Raw genomic sequence first — 15,212 nt, 5'->3', positions numbered from 1 at the left:
ACTAAATCACAGCATGAATAAAACCAAAACTAAGACTCAAGCCAACACAACCCAGCTCACACAGGAGCACATACCGCCGTCATATAAAACATCGACAGCTAGATGAATTTCCCTCCAATATTTTCAATCTATTTTTAAAAACACCTAAGGAGACCGGCTCCGGAGACCCAGGTCTGTCTGCAGCAAATTCCAAGCCGCAGGAGCAGCAAACTTAAAACCTCTTTTCCCCATTTCCAAACGGACGTGAGGGACGGAGAGCAAGAGGAGGCCTTGAGCAGAGGTCACAGAGCGAAGATGGTAGCTTCCAGGGTTTTTCAGCTGAATTAGCGTCCAAAGATACGATGGAAGTACGTGGAGAATAGCCTTATAAATAAGGACATGCCAATGATTTTGTCTCTGGATGGACAGAGGAGTCCAACCAACCCTCGCATACAGGGAGCAATGGTGAGTCAGAGCCTTAAGATTAGTGATGAACCTCAATTCTCCATGGTAGACAGTATCTAAGGAGTGGAAACATTGAGAAGATGCATGCATATATAAGACATCACCATAATCAATCACAGGCATAAAAGTAGCAGCAACAAGTCTCTTTTTAGCATTAAAAGAAAAGCAAGACTTATTTCGGAAATAGAAACCCAGCCTCACTTTCAACTTCTTAACAAGTTGCTGAATATGAGGTTTAAAAGAGAGAGTCATCAATCAAGAATCCCAGGTATTTATATGATGATACAGACTCAATCACTTTGCCCTGAAATGAAATCATAGCTGGAAGGTTTAATGGCTTTGTTTTTGAGTTTGTAAACATCATCAACTTCGTTTTATCAGGATTCAACAATAATTTCAACTCATTAAAAGAGTGTTGCACAGTATCGAAGGCTGTTTTTAAGTGTAAGAGAGCCTGATGCTGTGTAGGAGCAGAGCAGTTAATGACAGTGTCGTCTGCATAAAAGTGAAAATTGGCATTTGGCACATTTTGACCGATACTGTTAATATAAATTGTGAATAAAAGTGGTCCAAGGACTGAACTCTGTGGCACACCTTTTATTATATCAAGAGAACTCGAGGTGATCGACAGTGTTGAAAGCCTTGGACAAATCAATAAAAAGGGCTGCACAGTGTTGTTTATTGTCCAAAGATACTAAAGATACGGCTGCGTGTTCACGTGTGTTTGCTCATAGTGTGTTGCAAGGTACTCGCCTCATATCTGCCGTCACTGAATGTGCTGTGTGGGCGGCGCTGCAGACGAATGCTGCTCCACCCAAACCGTCACAATGACTGACGCACTGATTTAGTCTCTTTATACGGTACTAGAGCTTTATTTTTCTCAAGAAAAAGAAAAAAAAACACTTCATGACACAAGATGTATTGACAAATGTTAGGTGGTGTGCAAAAATAATATAAGGCTTGTTCAACAGACATATTATTGAATAAATACTCGTAGCTTTTTTTTATAGATATATATTTACTTGACAGAATGAATAGAAAACAATGCACATAGCGTAGAAAACTGTTTTCATATGAGTGTCATACTTTGCAACTGTACATGTTATTTCTAGGAAATGCTTTATTTATATATATATATTTAATATATATATATATAAATCTATATAAATATTTATATATATATATAAACAATATATATATATATATTTATCTATTCGTACAAAGAGAGTGTGTTCTTCCTAGGCTCATGGGGGGTTATGTACAAAGCTTTGCTCACAAAAACAAAATATCTCTGTTGGATGACAACGATTTAGGAAAAAAAACAGGTAAAGCATTGTTCTTATTTTTATCAATAATAACTCTTGTCCCAACTCACTCGCTCGCCTCCACATGCACACAAATACACACAGGACTTCATCTGTGAAATGTCCGACATCAATTGTTTGTAAGTCCTACTCACATTATATATTTCATTTTGATAACATTGAGAGGATTAGTAAAAACATCCAGATTCAGCGGAGACTACAAAGGCATAGTAACAAGATCTGTTGCTAGGGGAGGGGGGGAGGGGGGGTCTGACGATGGATACGACAGGTGAGCTGACAGGGACACACCGACTGGTTGTGCTATGATTAAGGTCACTAGCATTGTTATATCCGCCAAGAGAACATGTATTGGGTGGTGTGTGTGTATGCGTGTGTGTGTATGTGTGTGTGTGTGTGTATGTGTGTGTGTGTGTGTGTGTGTGAGAGAGAATCTCTGTGTCTGTCTGTCCACGGCTACTCTTAGCTCCTGCTGGATCTATCCTCCCCCACCCCCTCCTCTTTCTCAGTATTATCCACATGGTTCATTCCAAGGATTCTCTGAAGCCTAAACAGTGAGACAAACTATTTAGTGACCACTAAAATTGTTCCTGCTCTGCAGCAAAACGTAAAAGCTCGACCGGCATCCTCAGCTCTGAGTCTGTTACACCGAACGACGCGTTTGCTTTTGAAGTGCTTCTCTCGCTCATTGGAGTGTTTGATTTTTAAAAAGCTCAATGACGACTTGTCAAATCTGCCACCATCATCTTCGGCTGAATAGGCTGTTTCTATAATTTATATATATATATATATATATATATAACATCCAGACTGCTCACTGATCCTCTTTGCTTTTCTCAAAGTCCTTCTCCAGCGGGCCCGTTGCCATGGCGACCGCCTCGTAGCCGTGCTCCGCTCCGGGTTCGGGGGAGTGGCCCGCGGGGGTGCAGTCGTAGCCTTTGCCGGCGGAGCTCATGCGCTTCCTGTTGCGCGCGCCGGGCTGGTAGAGCTGCATGGCGGGTCGGTCCTGCAGGGAGACAAGAGAGCAGCGACATGGGAGAGACAGGCAGCACACACGTCGAACACACACACACATACATGTATGTGTGTGTGTGTGTGTGTATAGATGTACTTCTTTCCCCGCTTATTCACGACAGGGCTGAAGTGTATCCCAGCATGCACTGGGCCGGCACGTACAGGTATACGTTCAAATACTCAGTTATCAGTAAGTGAACGCACTGTAGAATAAGTTTATTAATGTGTTCGTCTATCGCTGAATGATTATCGACAGGCGTTGGGGTCTGAGGTCTTCTATGAGCCTCCTGCACCAACATGTATATAAACTACCGGATACAAGTTTTAGAACACCTCAATTTCTCCAGTTTTTACTGAAATGTACACAGTTTAATTACTTAATGTACTCTGAAATTAAAGCATGGAACAAATAAACAATTGGAGATGAAAAAAATATTTTGTCTAATGTTTGACACCTTTTGCAGATATTACAGCCGAACACACTCGTTCTCATTGTTTCTACAATGGAAATCAAATATTGGTCAGAAAGTCCTTCGAGCTGCACGTTGTGGGCCCATCACTTCCTGTATAACTCTGAAATATACATTATTTTTCAGTTTTTGGTAACCTCAACTTTTTAGTTTGACCTCTGGCAGTTTGTCGCTGACCTTTGTGCATTTCAGGTGATTCACTCGAACGGCTTACATTTCAATAAAAAATGGAAAAATGGAGGTGTTTTAAAACTTTTGACCGGTCGTGTATCCACATGAGCTTTCGAGGGTCTCACGTTCAGCTGATTTGATGGTTTTTTGGGTGGCATTGTTTTTTGGGGGGTCAGTCCCGTTCTCAGGAACACAGAAAGCCTGAAGGCCGGGAATCAAACCTTGTGAATGAGAGACCGTGTCTATCACACGCACACACTGAGAGCAAAGAAAGAGGACCTCTCGGAGCGGATGATTATCATCCGTAAAAACAACAACAACGACGACGACAACGCAAACACACGTGATTGGATGTCACCTTCCCCCCCCATCTCATGCTCACCTTCTCGCTCACCTTGTTTCGGAGGCGTTCCTTCCTGTTAGCCAGGTCCTCCCTGTCCTCTTTACCCAGTTTGTCTCCCCCGTCGGGGCAGTAGGAGTAACCATGGTGATGGTGCCCCTCCTTCTTGGCTCGGTCCTGGCAGTAGCCCTTCCCCCACTTGGTCTCGTCTCGGCGCCGCATGAACTTGTCGAACTCGTAGTGGTGCCGCTGCCGCTTCCTCTCCTCGTCCTTGCCCCGGTGGTCCTTGTCTCTCTGCCTGCGGCCGTGCTGCTCTCTCTGCTCCTTGTCGCTCTCGGGTTGACCCCTAGTGGTCAGAGTGGAGATTGCACACACACCAAATACACAATTATTACACAGTTATTACAAGTTACTTAAGAAGTTTGCAGCTATTAAGAAACTGTGGAAAAAAGAAAAGATGTTGACTAAACACCTTTGACAATAACTAATGGTTCTTATCACAGAGGTCTTCAGTCCATGTCACGCATTCCAATACTAATCATAAGACCGTGATAACGTCGAAAGAGTGCACCATCAAGTCCTGATGGAAGCATCGTCAGCCGTGAAGCTCACGGACCCTCTCACATTTCACATTTTATTTTGCCATTTATTTGTTAGTCTACAAGCTTTGCTTGCATTGAAATGTGATGTCATATTGAAGTCAAATCTGACGTTTATTGTTTATGAAGGATCCCCATTAGTCTACACCGTAGTGGAGACTATTCTTCCTGGGGTCCAGGCAAAAAAACATTGCAATACATAAAATGCAGTACAGCATGATCAATTATCACAAAAACACTTAGACTTAGAAAACAACATTTACATTAAAAGTAAAATAGTAATACCTAAATACCTTAAATACCTAAAATAATAACCTAATCTACTATAATTTCCTTTTTGATTGTTGCTGCCTTAAGTTTCCTTTTGAAATCACATTTATTTCTTGACGTGTTTTCACTCTAGCTGCATGTATGTCTTTTGTTGTTTACCTGTGTCTGACTGATTTATATATTTAATTTACTCTCCATGCTTTTATGCTCTGTGTCTCTGACATGGAGGTTTTTATTCTGTCCATTTTATTTTTTTTAGCTTCGTCTGTTTTGAATGCGTGAGTCTTCTTGTTGCACGTCTTCTTCGTACTTGACAACGTCTAAGAGTATACTCACTATTCTCACTATTAACTGTTTGTGCACCCTTTAGGAAAGCGTAAACATTGTACAAACATTGTACATGTAATCTTATGTTTTATGTTTGTTTTATGACATCTGCCTCTCGGGACTTCAGATGATAAATAGCCTCTTGGCTAATAACTCAGGCACATTTACACAAATGTTGTTATTAATGTGCACTGTCCCTTATCAAATAAACCAAAGAAAAAAAAGAAGAAGAAAAAAAAGTCGTCAAAAATGTTCAATGTTATTTAATTTGAAAGAATGGATGTTATATATTGAATACTACACCTGTGCTGATTTATAAATTGTAAACTAGAATGGGCACTCGGTAGAGCGCATACCTTCGCATATCACAAGATTGGGCATTGAATTATGAACATTTTGGCATTAGTTGCATGCCAATTGGACAAAAATGTATCGTGCTATGGTAAAAAAAGAGTTTGACCTTTCCATGACCTTGACCTTGACCTTTGACCCGATTGATCCCAAAATCTAATCAAATGGTCCCCGGATAATAACCAATCATCCCACCAAATTTCCTGCGATTCAAGAACATTTTGACCTTTCCATGACCTTTGACCTTGACCTTTGACCCGATCGATCCCAAAATCTAGTCAACTGGTCCCCGGATAATAAACAATCATCCCACCAAATTTCATGCGATTCGGTTCAATACTTTTTGAGTTCTGCAAAAGATTTTGACCTGTTCATGACCTTTGACCTTTGACCCGATCGATCCCAAAATCTAATCAACTGGTCCCCGGATAATAAACAATCATCCCACCAAATTTCATGCGATTCGGTTCAATACTTTTTGAGTTCTGCGAAAGATTTTGACCTGTTCATGACCTTTGACCTTTGACCCGATCGATCCCAAAATCTAATCAACTGGTCCCCGGATAATAAACAATCATCCCACCAAATTTCATGCGATTCGGTTCAATACTTTTCGAGTTCTGCGAAAGATTTTGACCTGTTCATGACCTTTGACCTTTGACCTTTGACCCGATCGATCCCAAAATCTAATCAACTGGTCCCCGGATAATAAACAACCATCCCACCAAATTTCATGCGATTCGGTTCAATACTTTTTGAGTTTTGCAAATAACACGCATACAAATAAATAAATAAATACACGGCAATCAAAACATAACCTTCCGGCATTTTCAATGCGAAGGTAATAAATAAATAAATAAATAAATACACAGCGATCAAAACATAACCTTCCGGCATTTTCAATGCGAAGGTAATTAAGTTACTGTCCAAAAACGAAAAGAAAAAAATTATTTTAAAAAAAAATACCTTTGCACCCGAGAAATTAATTTCGAGTGGAATTTATTGTCGATCTTACGTCACATTAATTGACATTCCTTCCTGTTAATATAGGGTGGACGCTCCACACCCCCCTACTTCCTACTTCTATATAAAGAGTAAAGGTCCTTTCAGGTTCAATAGAGGTCAAGGCTGAGCAGGGATAACCTCCCGACAGGTGGGCTTTGCAGCAGCCTCCACGTGGGCCTGAAAGGCCTGGATGTAGAGCGCCTCTCACACAATGCTTACTTTTCTTTGGGGTCCTTCGTCTTCGTTTGTCCTCCCGCCTTCTCCCATTTGCACCTGTCCGTCTCTCCGGCGTCACTTTTGTCCTTCGTCTGGTCTGAGTCCACGTCGTCGTCCCTGTCGCTCTTCTTCAAGAGCTGCATGTCGAAGGAACCAATAAAAGTCAAATTCATTGCACGCTACGGCGCCGCCGCCCAGCAGATGAGTTCCTCGGTCACCTGACCTTGATTTTGATGTCTTTGTCGGAGAGCTTTTCTGCTTCTCCGCCTCCTTCCGCTTGCGTCTATCCTCTTCCCGCCGCTTCCTCTTCTCCTCCTCCCTCTGTCGTTTCTTTTCCAGCTCCCGTCTCCTCCTCTCCTCCCTCTTCTCCTCTCTGATCCTCTGCAAAGAAGAGACGTGGCACTTTAAAGAGGGGATCGTCCAGAGCACTTTTGTAGAGTCATCTCTCTTTTTTTCGTTGGCTTTCTTCGTCACCTGTTTCTCGATTTTCTTATTTTTGATGTACTCCAACAGCGGCGTCGTCCTTTTGGCTGAAATTAAAGAAAAAACAATTGAGACGCTTCAACCCAAAGTATTCTTTTCAAACTCATATGAACCAAATTCTCGATCTGCGTGGTCGTGTACCTATGAGCTCTCGGGTCTTGGCCTCTATCTCTCCCAGCAGAGTTTCCGGATTGGCCATCGACTTCTCCTCATCACAGGAGTAATTCTCCAAGAACCGCTTGTACTCTGGGTCTGCATGGGGTTTAGGTACACAATGGTGTGATGTCCATGTCTGTGTGTCACGGTATATATTACACTACCATTCAAAAGTTTGGGGTCACTTAGAAATGTCCTTATTTTTCAAAGCACTGTTTTTTTCCAATGAAGATAACATAAAGTTAATTGTAAATACCCTCTCTACATAGTTAATGTGGTAGTGACTATTCTCTGGTTGTTAATGAAGTCTCTTCATGTGTGTGTAGAGGCCCATCTCCAGTGTTCTGATGGTACATTGTGTTATCGCCTTAGAAGACTAGCGGAGGGGTAGAAAACCCTTGAAAACCCTTTTGATGTGAGCGCAGCTGAAAACAGTTATGCTGCTGAGAGAAGCTATAAAACTGGCCTTCCTTTGAGCCACAAGAAGAACAACATTAATATTTCCAATAAAAATCATTATTTCTAACCTTGTCAATGTCTTGACTATATTTTATATTAATTTTGCAATTAATCTGATAAATAAAAGTGTGAGTTTTCATGGAAAACATCAAATTGTCTGGGTGACGCCAAACTTTGGAACGGTAGTATACATATATATGTATATATATGTATATATATGTATACTACCGTTATATATACATATAATGGCGGCTCAAGCTGTGTATTTCAGCACCTTCTTCGATGCTCCCGACTTTGGCATCTTTCTTTTTCAGCTTCTTCTTTGAGATTTTCTGGAAGGGGGCAAACTCCACCACGGCCGGATACTCCTGGCCTGAGCAAATATAACGAAGCTTTTGAAAGGCATGCAATCAAACAGGAACAGCGGCACTGAGAGCTCTGAAGCCGCCTCTCGGGGCCCATTAAATCCATCCATGCGGCTGGACGACCAACACATCGCTTGTTTACTTTAACACAACAGCGCGTGATTCACGGAGGAATCATACCCTTGTTGTCGATGAAGACGTAGCCATCGAATCGATCTCTGAACAGGAGGATATCTTCAGGGTTTTTGAAATTGACATACGCCCTGGAGAACAGGTGGGGGTAGAGACTGTGGACGGAGAGAAAGGGGAGAGCCGTGAACACGTCAGGGAAAACGCAATACACAGAGCCGGTTATCGCGACTATACCTTTGATCGGCCGGAAAGAACTCAAAATAGTCGTAGGACGGGAGCGGACTGAGCTGCTCCTCCAGCTGCTCCTTGGACAGGTTCGGTGGGAGCCTCCGGATCACCACCTGCAATCCATCACCTCTGGGTCATTTCCTCCGCCTCAGCAAGAAGCCTCTCGTTGGTAATCGAGATCAAAAGGTTTCTCTCTCAAAGGGAAACGGATCAGGTTTTTTTTGTTGACGTCATGATTCAGATCTTGATTCCAGATCTCACAGGAACACGTATCAGAGAAATTAAATAAGAAACTGAATTCTTCACTACACTGCAGCTTCACACACACTTTTACTTTTAACGGCGATCCTCGACAATAAAGGGCCCCTTTAACTCTCGGACCCTGCCCATGGGCACATCATTACAAACTCATGCTGTGCTCAGACGCTTGACAGTGACGATGAAATCATGTGACCATGGGGACATTCCTTAATAGACTAAATTTGGTTTTTAAAATACTACACCTGACCTTTAACAATAGGGATGGGAACAAGCCTGATATTACTGATATCATAAGGCCGGACAGACTTGAACAACATTGTTGATAACATATGTATATAATATATATATATATGTTTATATATATATATATAGACCTTTAAACAGAAGAGAAACATGAAACAGGTCAAATAAGCATTTCGAAGCCACCACGTTGACTAATGCAGTGTAATAAATATGCATTATTGTTTTTTCCCCAGCATTATTCGGATTCACTCGACACCTTTTCGACTATTTAGCTGGGGGATTAAAAAATATATATATTTAGGATCCTAAAAAGCGTGATAATGGCGCCTAACATGTTGATTTAAAGCTCGTTTGAAACCATGGCCGTCGGAGTGGAGTGTGAATATATATAATATATATAAAACATGAGAGATGATGGCTCCGGCTGCAGGTCCTCCTCCGGTCGCTGTCCGCGGTGCTGAAATGAACAACGCCTCCCCTCCATGTCAGTTTTCCCCACACGGGGAATATATAAACAATGCGACACGTCGCCTCCCACCTTAGTGAAGACCTCCTTCTTCTCCTCTTTTGGCTTCAGGTGAGCGGGACTGCTCTCCTGCTCCCTCGGGGCGTCTCTGAACTGGATCTCCACGACGCTTTTCTCCTTGCCCGCGGTCGTTTGGTCCCTTTCAGACCTCATTTCTCTCCATCTTCCTCTCTCGCTCTCTCGTCCGCGTTAAGTCGCTGTGCGCTCGCGAGAATACGAGGATCCCGCGAGACCGGAGCGGGAGGCGGGCGTTTTGACGAGGACGCGATTGGACACAATTGAGTATCATTGTGTTCATCGTTGAATAGGTTACATTTTATATAAAAAATATAAAATAAACGTATCAGCAATAATAATAAAGGTGAAGTGCCAAAAGTCAACGTTGTTTACTTCAGAATAATGTTTAAAATAATATAATCTTTGATTATTGCATGCATGCTTTAATTTTGTAGCTGGTAAATGGGTGATTGTTATTTACTTGATACACACCATTGAGTATGACATTTTGTAAATAGTAGACCTAACTAATGTTATCCAATCAAGTACCTGTAAGAGAGCACAATGTGTTGTTTTGAATCATAGTGGAGAAAGAAAAAATAGTTAAGTACAAATAACCAATTGTATTAGCCGATGATAAATGTACTATTTAGTAAATGTACTATTTAAATATATATGGTTAATGTTCTATTTAGTAAATCTACTATTTAAATGTATATGGTAAATGTACTATACATATATATGGTAAATATAGTATATAAATATGAATGGTAGATGTACTATTTAAATATCTATGGTAAATGTACTATATAAATATATATGGTTAATGTACTATATAAATATCAATGGTAGATGTACTATTTAAATATATATATTAAATGTACTATTTAAATATATGGTTAATGTACTATTTAGTAAATGTACTCGTTAAATATATATGGTTAATGTACTATATAAATATCTATGGTAAATATACAATTTAAATAAATGTATACTATTTCCCCCACAACATTCCAAACTATACATTTCAAACAAAAAATGCAACATGTTAAATTCAACATAACATAACTTTAGTAAATGGTTTCACAGCTGGATTTTTTTTAAATTCCGTAATCAAATCTGTATTTCATACACTTTTATTTCTTATGATCAAACTCTCGGCTGCCATCAACGCACACACAGTGCGAGCTGCCCGCCGCCGAGCTCCGGGGTTCCGGGGGGGAGGACCGGCTCACTGACCGCCCGTGGACGTCTCGGCAGGGAACAGAGAGAAGAAGAAGAAGAAAAAGAAGAAGAAGAAAGAATATATATATATATATATATATATTAGGGCTGTCAATCGATTAAAAAAAATTAACTAATTAATCGCACATTTTGAAATTGCGATTAATTAATCGCGATTAATCGCGATTAAAAGGGGTTTTTTCTTCGAAAGTCTAAATCTTCTAAATGAACGAGTAATCCCTCCAGACAGCGTGTATTTTAGACACTTGTTTAATTGTATTCTTTTTTAAAGACAAAACTTCACACAGAGCTATAAAGTGTCAGTGAGGTATTTAATATTGTGGATGATAAATTGTTTCTTCAGTGAAACATTCAGATTAGTAAGAAAAGGTGTATTAGAGATTGGTCCTGTCATCTTTAACACTGAACAGCAGCAGAACCAGTGGCCTTGGTAAACTGACAAATATGTAATGTTAACCCTCTGGAGGCTGGGCTCATTTTCTCGATTTTACAAACACATGTAAATTCACCTTTTAAAGTCTTTTGCATGTGACACATCCCAGTGTTTCCCCACCATTCTATCAGGGTGAGGCCCCGCCCCCCTGTCATGTTCTCTATCGCGCCAGATTACAGCAGAAGTAATGTACGGTTCTTTCCTTAAAGACGTCTTTGTTCTTGTATTAATCTAAACGTCTGTTGTTGGTCGTCTCTCCAGCAGCATGTCATTCTGTCTCCACGTGTCGGTCACTCTTCTCTCTCCGTCCCGCGCGCCGCAGAGCTCCATGCGGCGTGTCTGCGCGCGCATCGGGGCGGAGAAAAAAAAAAACGTCCCCTTCACCTTCCGCCCCGCGTCACCGACACGTCGCCCTCTGCTTCTCTGTGAATATGGAGGAGCAGACGGGAGGAAGGAGGCGGACTGCCGCGGCTTGACACTCACAGGAGTGCAACAACTTCAACGACACCGGAAGTCAACAAAGTTGCGTTAATTGCGTTAAAATATTTTAGTGCGTTAACGCGGCCAAATTAATCGCATAGATTAACGCGTTAACGCTGACAGCCCTAATATATATATATATATATATATATATATATATAAAAGCTTTCAAATGGTGACGTTATTTGACGAATATCATGAAATAAATCAATTATTTTTATGGATGGAGGGATAGAGGCCTGAGAGAGATCACTCCTCCCCCGAAACCGGAGCACGGTATTTGAGAGGAAGGTCTGAGCTCTGGTCACACTAAATACAAAAAAGTTAAATTCTCTATTTTACGTTAATCCATTGGTGCATGTGAACACACCACAGAATCCGCAATGGTTTCCCCAAACAAGTGTGGATACTAGGGCTGTGAAACGATTACAATTTTTAATCGGGTTAATCACAGGTTTTTGTGGATTAATCATGATTAATCACATATTACCGATATTCTCGGTATATTTTGTGAGAACATAGAGATTTATGACAAAAGACGGATATATACATTTATACATTCTTCTATACAATGGTGCTGCAACTCAGCAGTTATTTAGCAGTTTTCTTCCATATGGAACATTAATACATCTTCATCCTAAACAGAATGTTTAACCCTCCTGTTACCTTTCGGGTCAATTTGACCCCATTCAATGTTTAATGTCGGTGTTCTTTGGGGTCAATTTGACCCCAGGCTGTTTTTCACTGTGTCAAACATATAAGAAATATCAACTTTCTTATTTATTTAAAGGGCTATTTAGGTAGTCAACAAACAAACATAAAGTACCTCACACTTAAACTTGGGAAGCAATATTAATTCTAATAATTTTCTGGAGGTTTTAATTGCTGTGGTCAAATTGACCCCGAGGGTAAAAGATGTTAGTAAATGTAAAGGTAACAGGAGGGTTAAACAGAACATTTTTCTCTTGTTTGTCAACCATTAACTCCACCATGACACAATCTAAAGGCCTCTAGTCTTCCTCTAGCAGCTGCTGAGGCAAACTGACTGTGTGGGTTTTCTTCATGAACTGGGCCGTGATGAAAGGGACGGCGGGGACACCGCTGCAAAGCTGAAACCTCACCGGCCCGGACTTTTTTTTTGCTCGGTCCCGATGCGCGCGCACGGAGCTCTGGTGCGCGAGACGGAGATCGATAAGTGTTAACGCGACGCGAAGAGACAGAAATGACATGCTGCTGTGGAGATACGATCAACAACAGACGTTTAGTTTAATAAAAGAACAAAGACGTGCTCTAGAGAACATGTCAGGGGGCGGGCCAATCTCTTTAATGTCATGCGATCTACCGACACTACGCCGCGATCGACTGGCAGGTCGCGATCGACGTGTTGAGACCCTGATCTACAGGAAGTAAAAGTCGTAACAAGGTTTCCGGAGGTGAACCTGCGGAAGGATCATTACCGATGAACAGACCGTCTGCATGAGAGCGGACAGAGTTCAGATTGAAGTGGTGTATTGGAAGCTCATTTTGCAAGTGACTTTTTTTTCGTCCCGACGACCAACAACAGACGGATTGGAACCTCATTCTGCGCATGCGTTAAATGCGTAAAAAAAAAAAACACTAGTTAAACCTGTAATTGAATTAACTGAGTTAACGCGTTATTTTTCACAGCACTAGTGGATACATATATTTGGTTTAACTCTAGAACTACTAACATGGGTCATACACAGTGGCGGCTCCTGAAAAAATTCTCAGGGGGGGCAATTTTTTTGATAATGATTAACCCTCCCAAAACCACAGACCTTCAGACAGCTGTCTATGTGTAGCTTTCTCACAATGCCATCAAGTCATGTGACTCCAGTCAGTGTGACGGCTGTGACTGAACTCTGTCTGTGAGCTTGTAGTTAGTTCATAAGCAGACAGACAGTCTGAGGCCGTCTGTGAGCTGTCTGTCAGTAATACAGCTCCTGGTCTTTGATTTGGTGATTTTTTTCAACAAGATTTAAATAATTATAATAATAATAAATATGAGATCCCCATTTGTGATTCCTGCATCTGTGCTTTTCAAATAATAGAAGAAATACAATTGCAATCACTTTCAAGTAAACCAGATTGCTCCACCAGACAAGAAAAAGCTAAATGTTGAGCTTTTGTTTTGAAGGGCAACAGCAGAAAAGCCAAACTCACGGAGGTAAGACCTGGCAAGTCGCCAAGAATCTCGGCTGTCGCGCATGCGCAGGCACAACTTGTAAATACCGTAACGTAAACATTTACATTAAGGTACAGGCATTTCAACATTTATTTATTCATGACTTAGTTTTATGTCGGTGTACTTTGACCGTGTGTAATATGTGGAGTTGTCAATAAAGGTCTTTCTGCATTTCCCCTGCGCCTCACCTGTAGTGGTACGTTCCTCTTTCAGGAGCACAGCTGACAACACGGCTGTCAGAGAACCCGTTTACAGGTGTTCTTTAACATCAGGCGGAGATCTTTTCTGACGTCCATCTTCCAGTCAGGAAGAAAACGTTTCAGAAGACACCTCAGAAAATGTTCGAGAATGAGGAACAATGTGTTTCTGATTTTATTTTCATTTTATTTTGGAGAGCGACAGGGAACGTCTCCGAGGTCGACCGATCGACGTGTTGGCGACCACTGGTCTAGGAGGTCCTACTTCTATTGTTGCCGATGTGTCTTCAATGTTACGCCGACCGAAAGGAGTCTCTTTCAAAGAAAGAATTGAATCGCTGCTGTTGCCCTGAGCACTGGCCGACTGAATACGCCTCTGTCGAAGCTGTATGACGTACTGAGACGCTTTTACGTCGATTAATTATGACAAGACCTGGAGGGGCGACTCCTCCCGGAAGCCATAGAGAATGCATTGAGAGCTCTGTTTTGTGAAAAAAATGGGTTTAACATTGGAGTCAATGGGAGAGGTCTGGGGCGATTTTCATTTAGCCCAAAATCGCCCCAGAAGGGGCGGGGCCATTTGAAGCACGACTTTAGGCTGACTGAATGACTGTTACCTGATTGGACAATGACACACAGAGGCAGAGCAGACGTCTAGTTGTAGAATGCGACTTTTTTCTTTTCTTTTCTTTTCTTTTATTTTCCCCCGAGGCAGTGCGTCGCCCCAATCGCCCTTATGGACAAGCCGCCCCTGATCAGGAGAGCTTTATTGTTGAATAGTGGAGAGAGTGTATGCCAATTGCATGGTACATGGCAATATGTTTCAACCAATCTCCAGGTTTTGATAAGATGAGAGACAATGGGGCCAAAGCGCAGCTGGCACTGTTTGTTAGAGATACTGGCAAAAAGAACGTCATGAAGTGACCATGGTTCTGTCAGAGCACTTTCTAAAGCACGCCAGCACACTGAGGAATCTGGGTCAAACAATGTAAAAAGAGGCCTTAAGACAAAAGACCAAAAATAAAGTTTAAAGTTGGGAACTGAAAGACCACCATTCTCCTTTCTCCTCTGTGGAGTACTTTTTAAATCGTGGCCGCTTGCCTTTCCAAATAAATTTCGATACCGCTGCCTCTAATTTATGCCAGTAGTCAGGAGGAGAGAGAGGTAGCATAGAGCTCACAAAATTAATCCTGGGTAAGATGTTTATTTTAACCAGAGATACGGGCTTGACTAGACATAGGGAGACTCGTCCATTTTTCCATATCTTTCAAT

General features: G+C 41.5%; 1 protein-coding gene across 1 annotated transcript; it reads right to left on the bottom strand.

The window, feature by feature from the left end:
- Window positions 1-161: 161 nt before the first annotated feature.
- Window positions 162-9,535, bottom strand: upf3a (UPF3A regulator of nonsense mediated mRNA decay). Its single transcript, XM_056438773.1, is given in 11 exon segments — window positions 162-2,772; window positions 3,804-4,107; window positions 6,533-6,666; window positions 6,753-6,784; window positions 6,787-6,910; window positions 7,004-7,059; window positions 7,154-7,264; window positions 7,902-8,000; window positions 8,173-8,279; window positions 8,359-8,465; window positions 9,395-9,535. Coding segments are annotated over 11 exon segments (1,407 nt in total). The 3' UTR covers window positions 162-2,580.
- Between the last annotated feature and the right edge of the window lie 5,677 nt (window positions 9,536-15,212).

This window comes from Pseudoliparis swirei, chromosome 2 (genome assembly GCF_029220125.1).
Source record: "Pseudoliparis swirei isolate HS2019 ecotype Mariana Trench chromosome 2, NWPU_hadal_v1, whole genome shotgun sequence".
Classification (NCBI taxonomy): Eukaryota; Metazoa; Chordata; class Actinopteri; order Perciformes; family Liparidae; genus Pseudoliparis; species Pseudoliparis swirei.
Note: the sequence above shows the minus strand (reverse complement) of the source record. Positions and strands in the feature narration are given on the sequence as shown.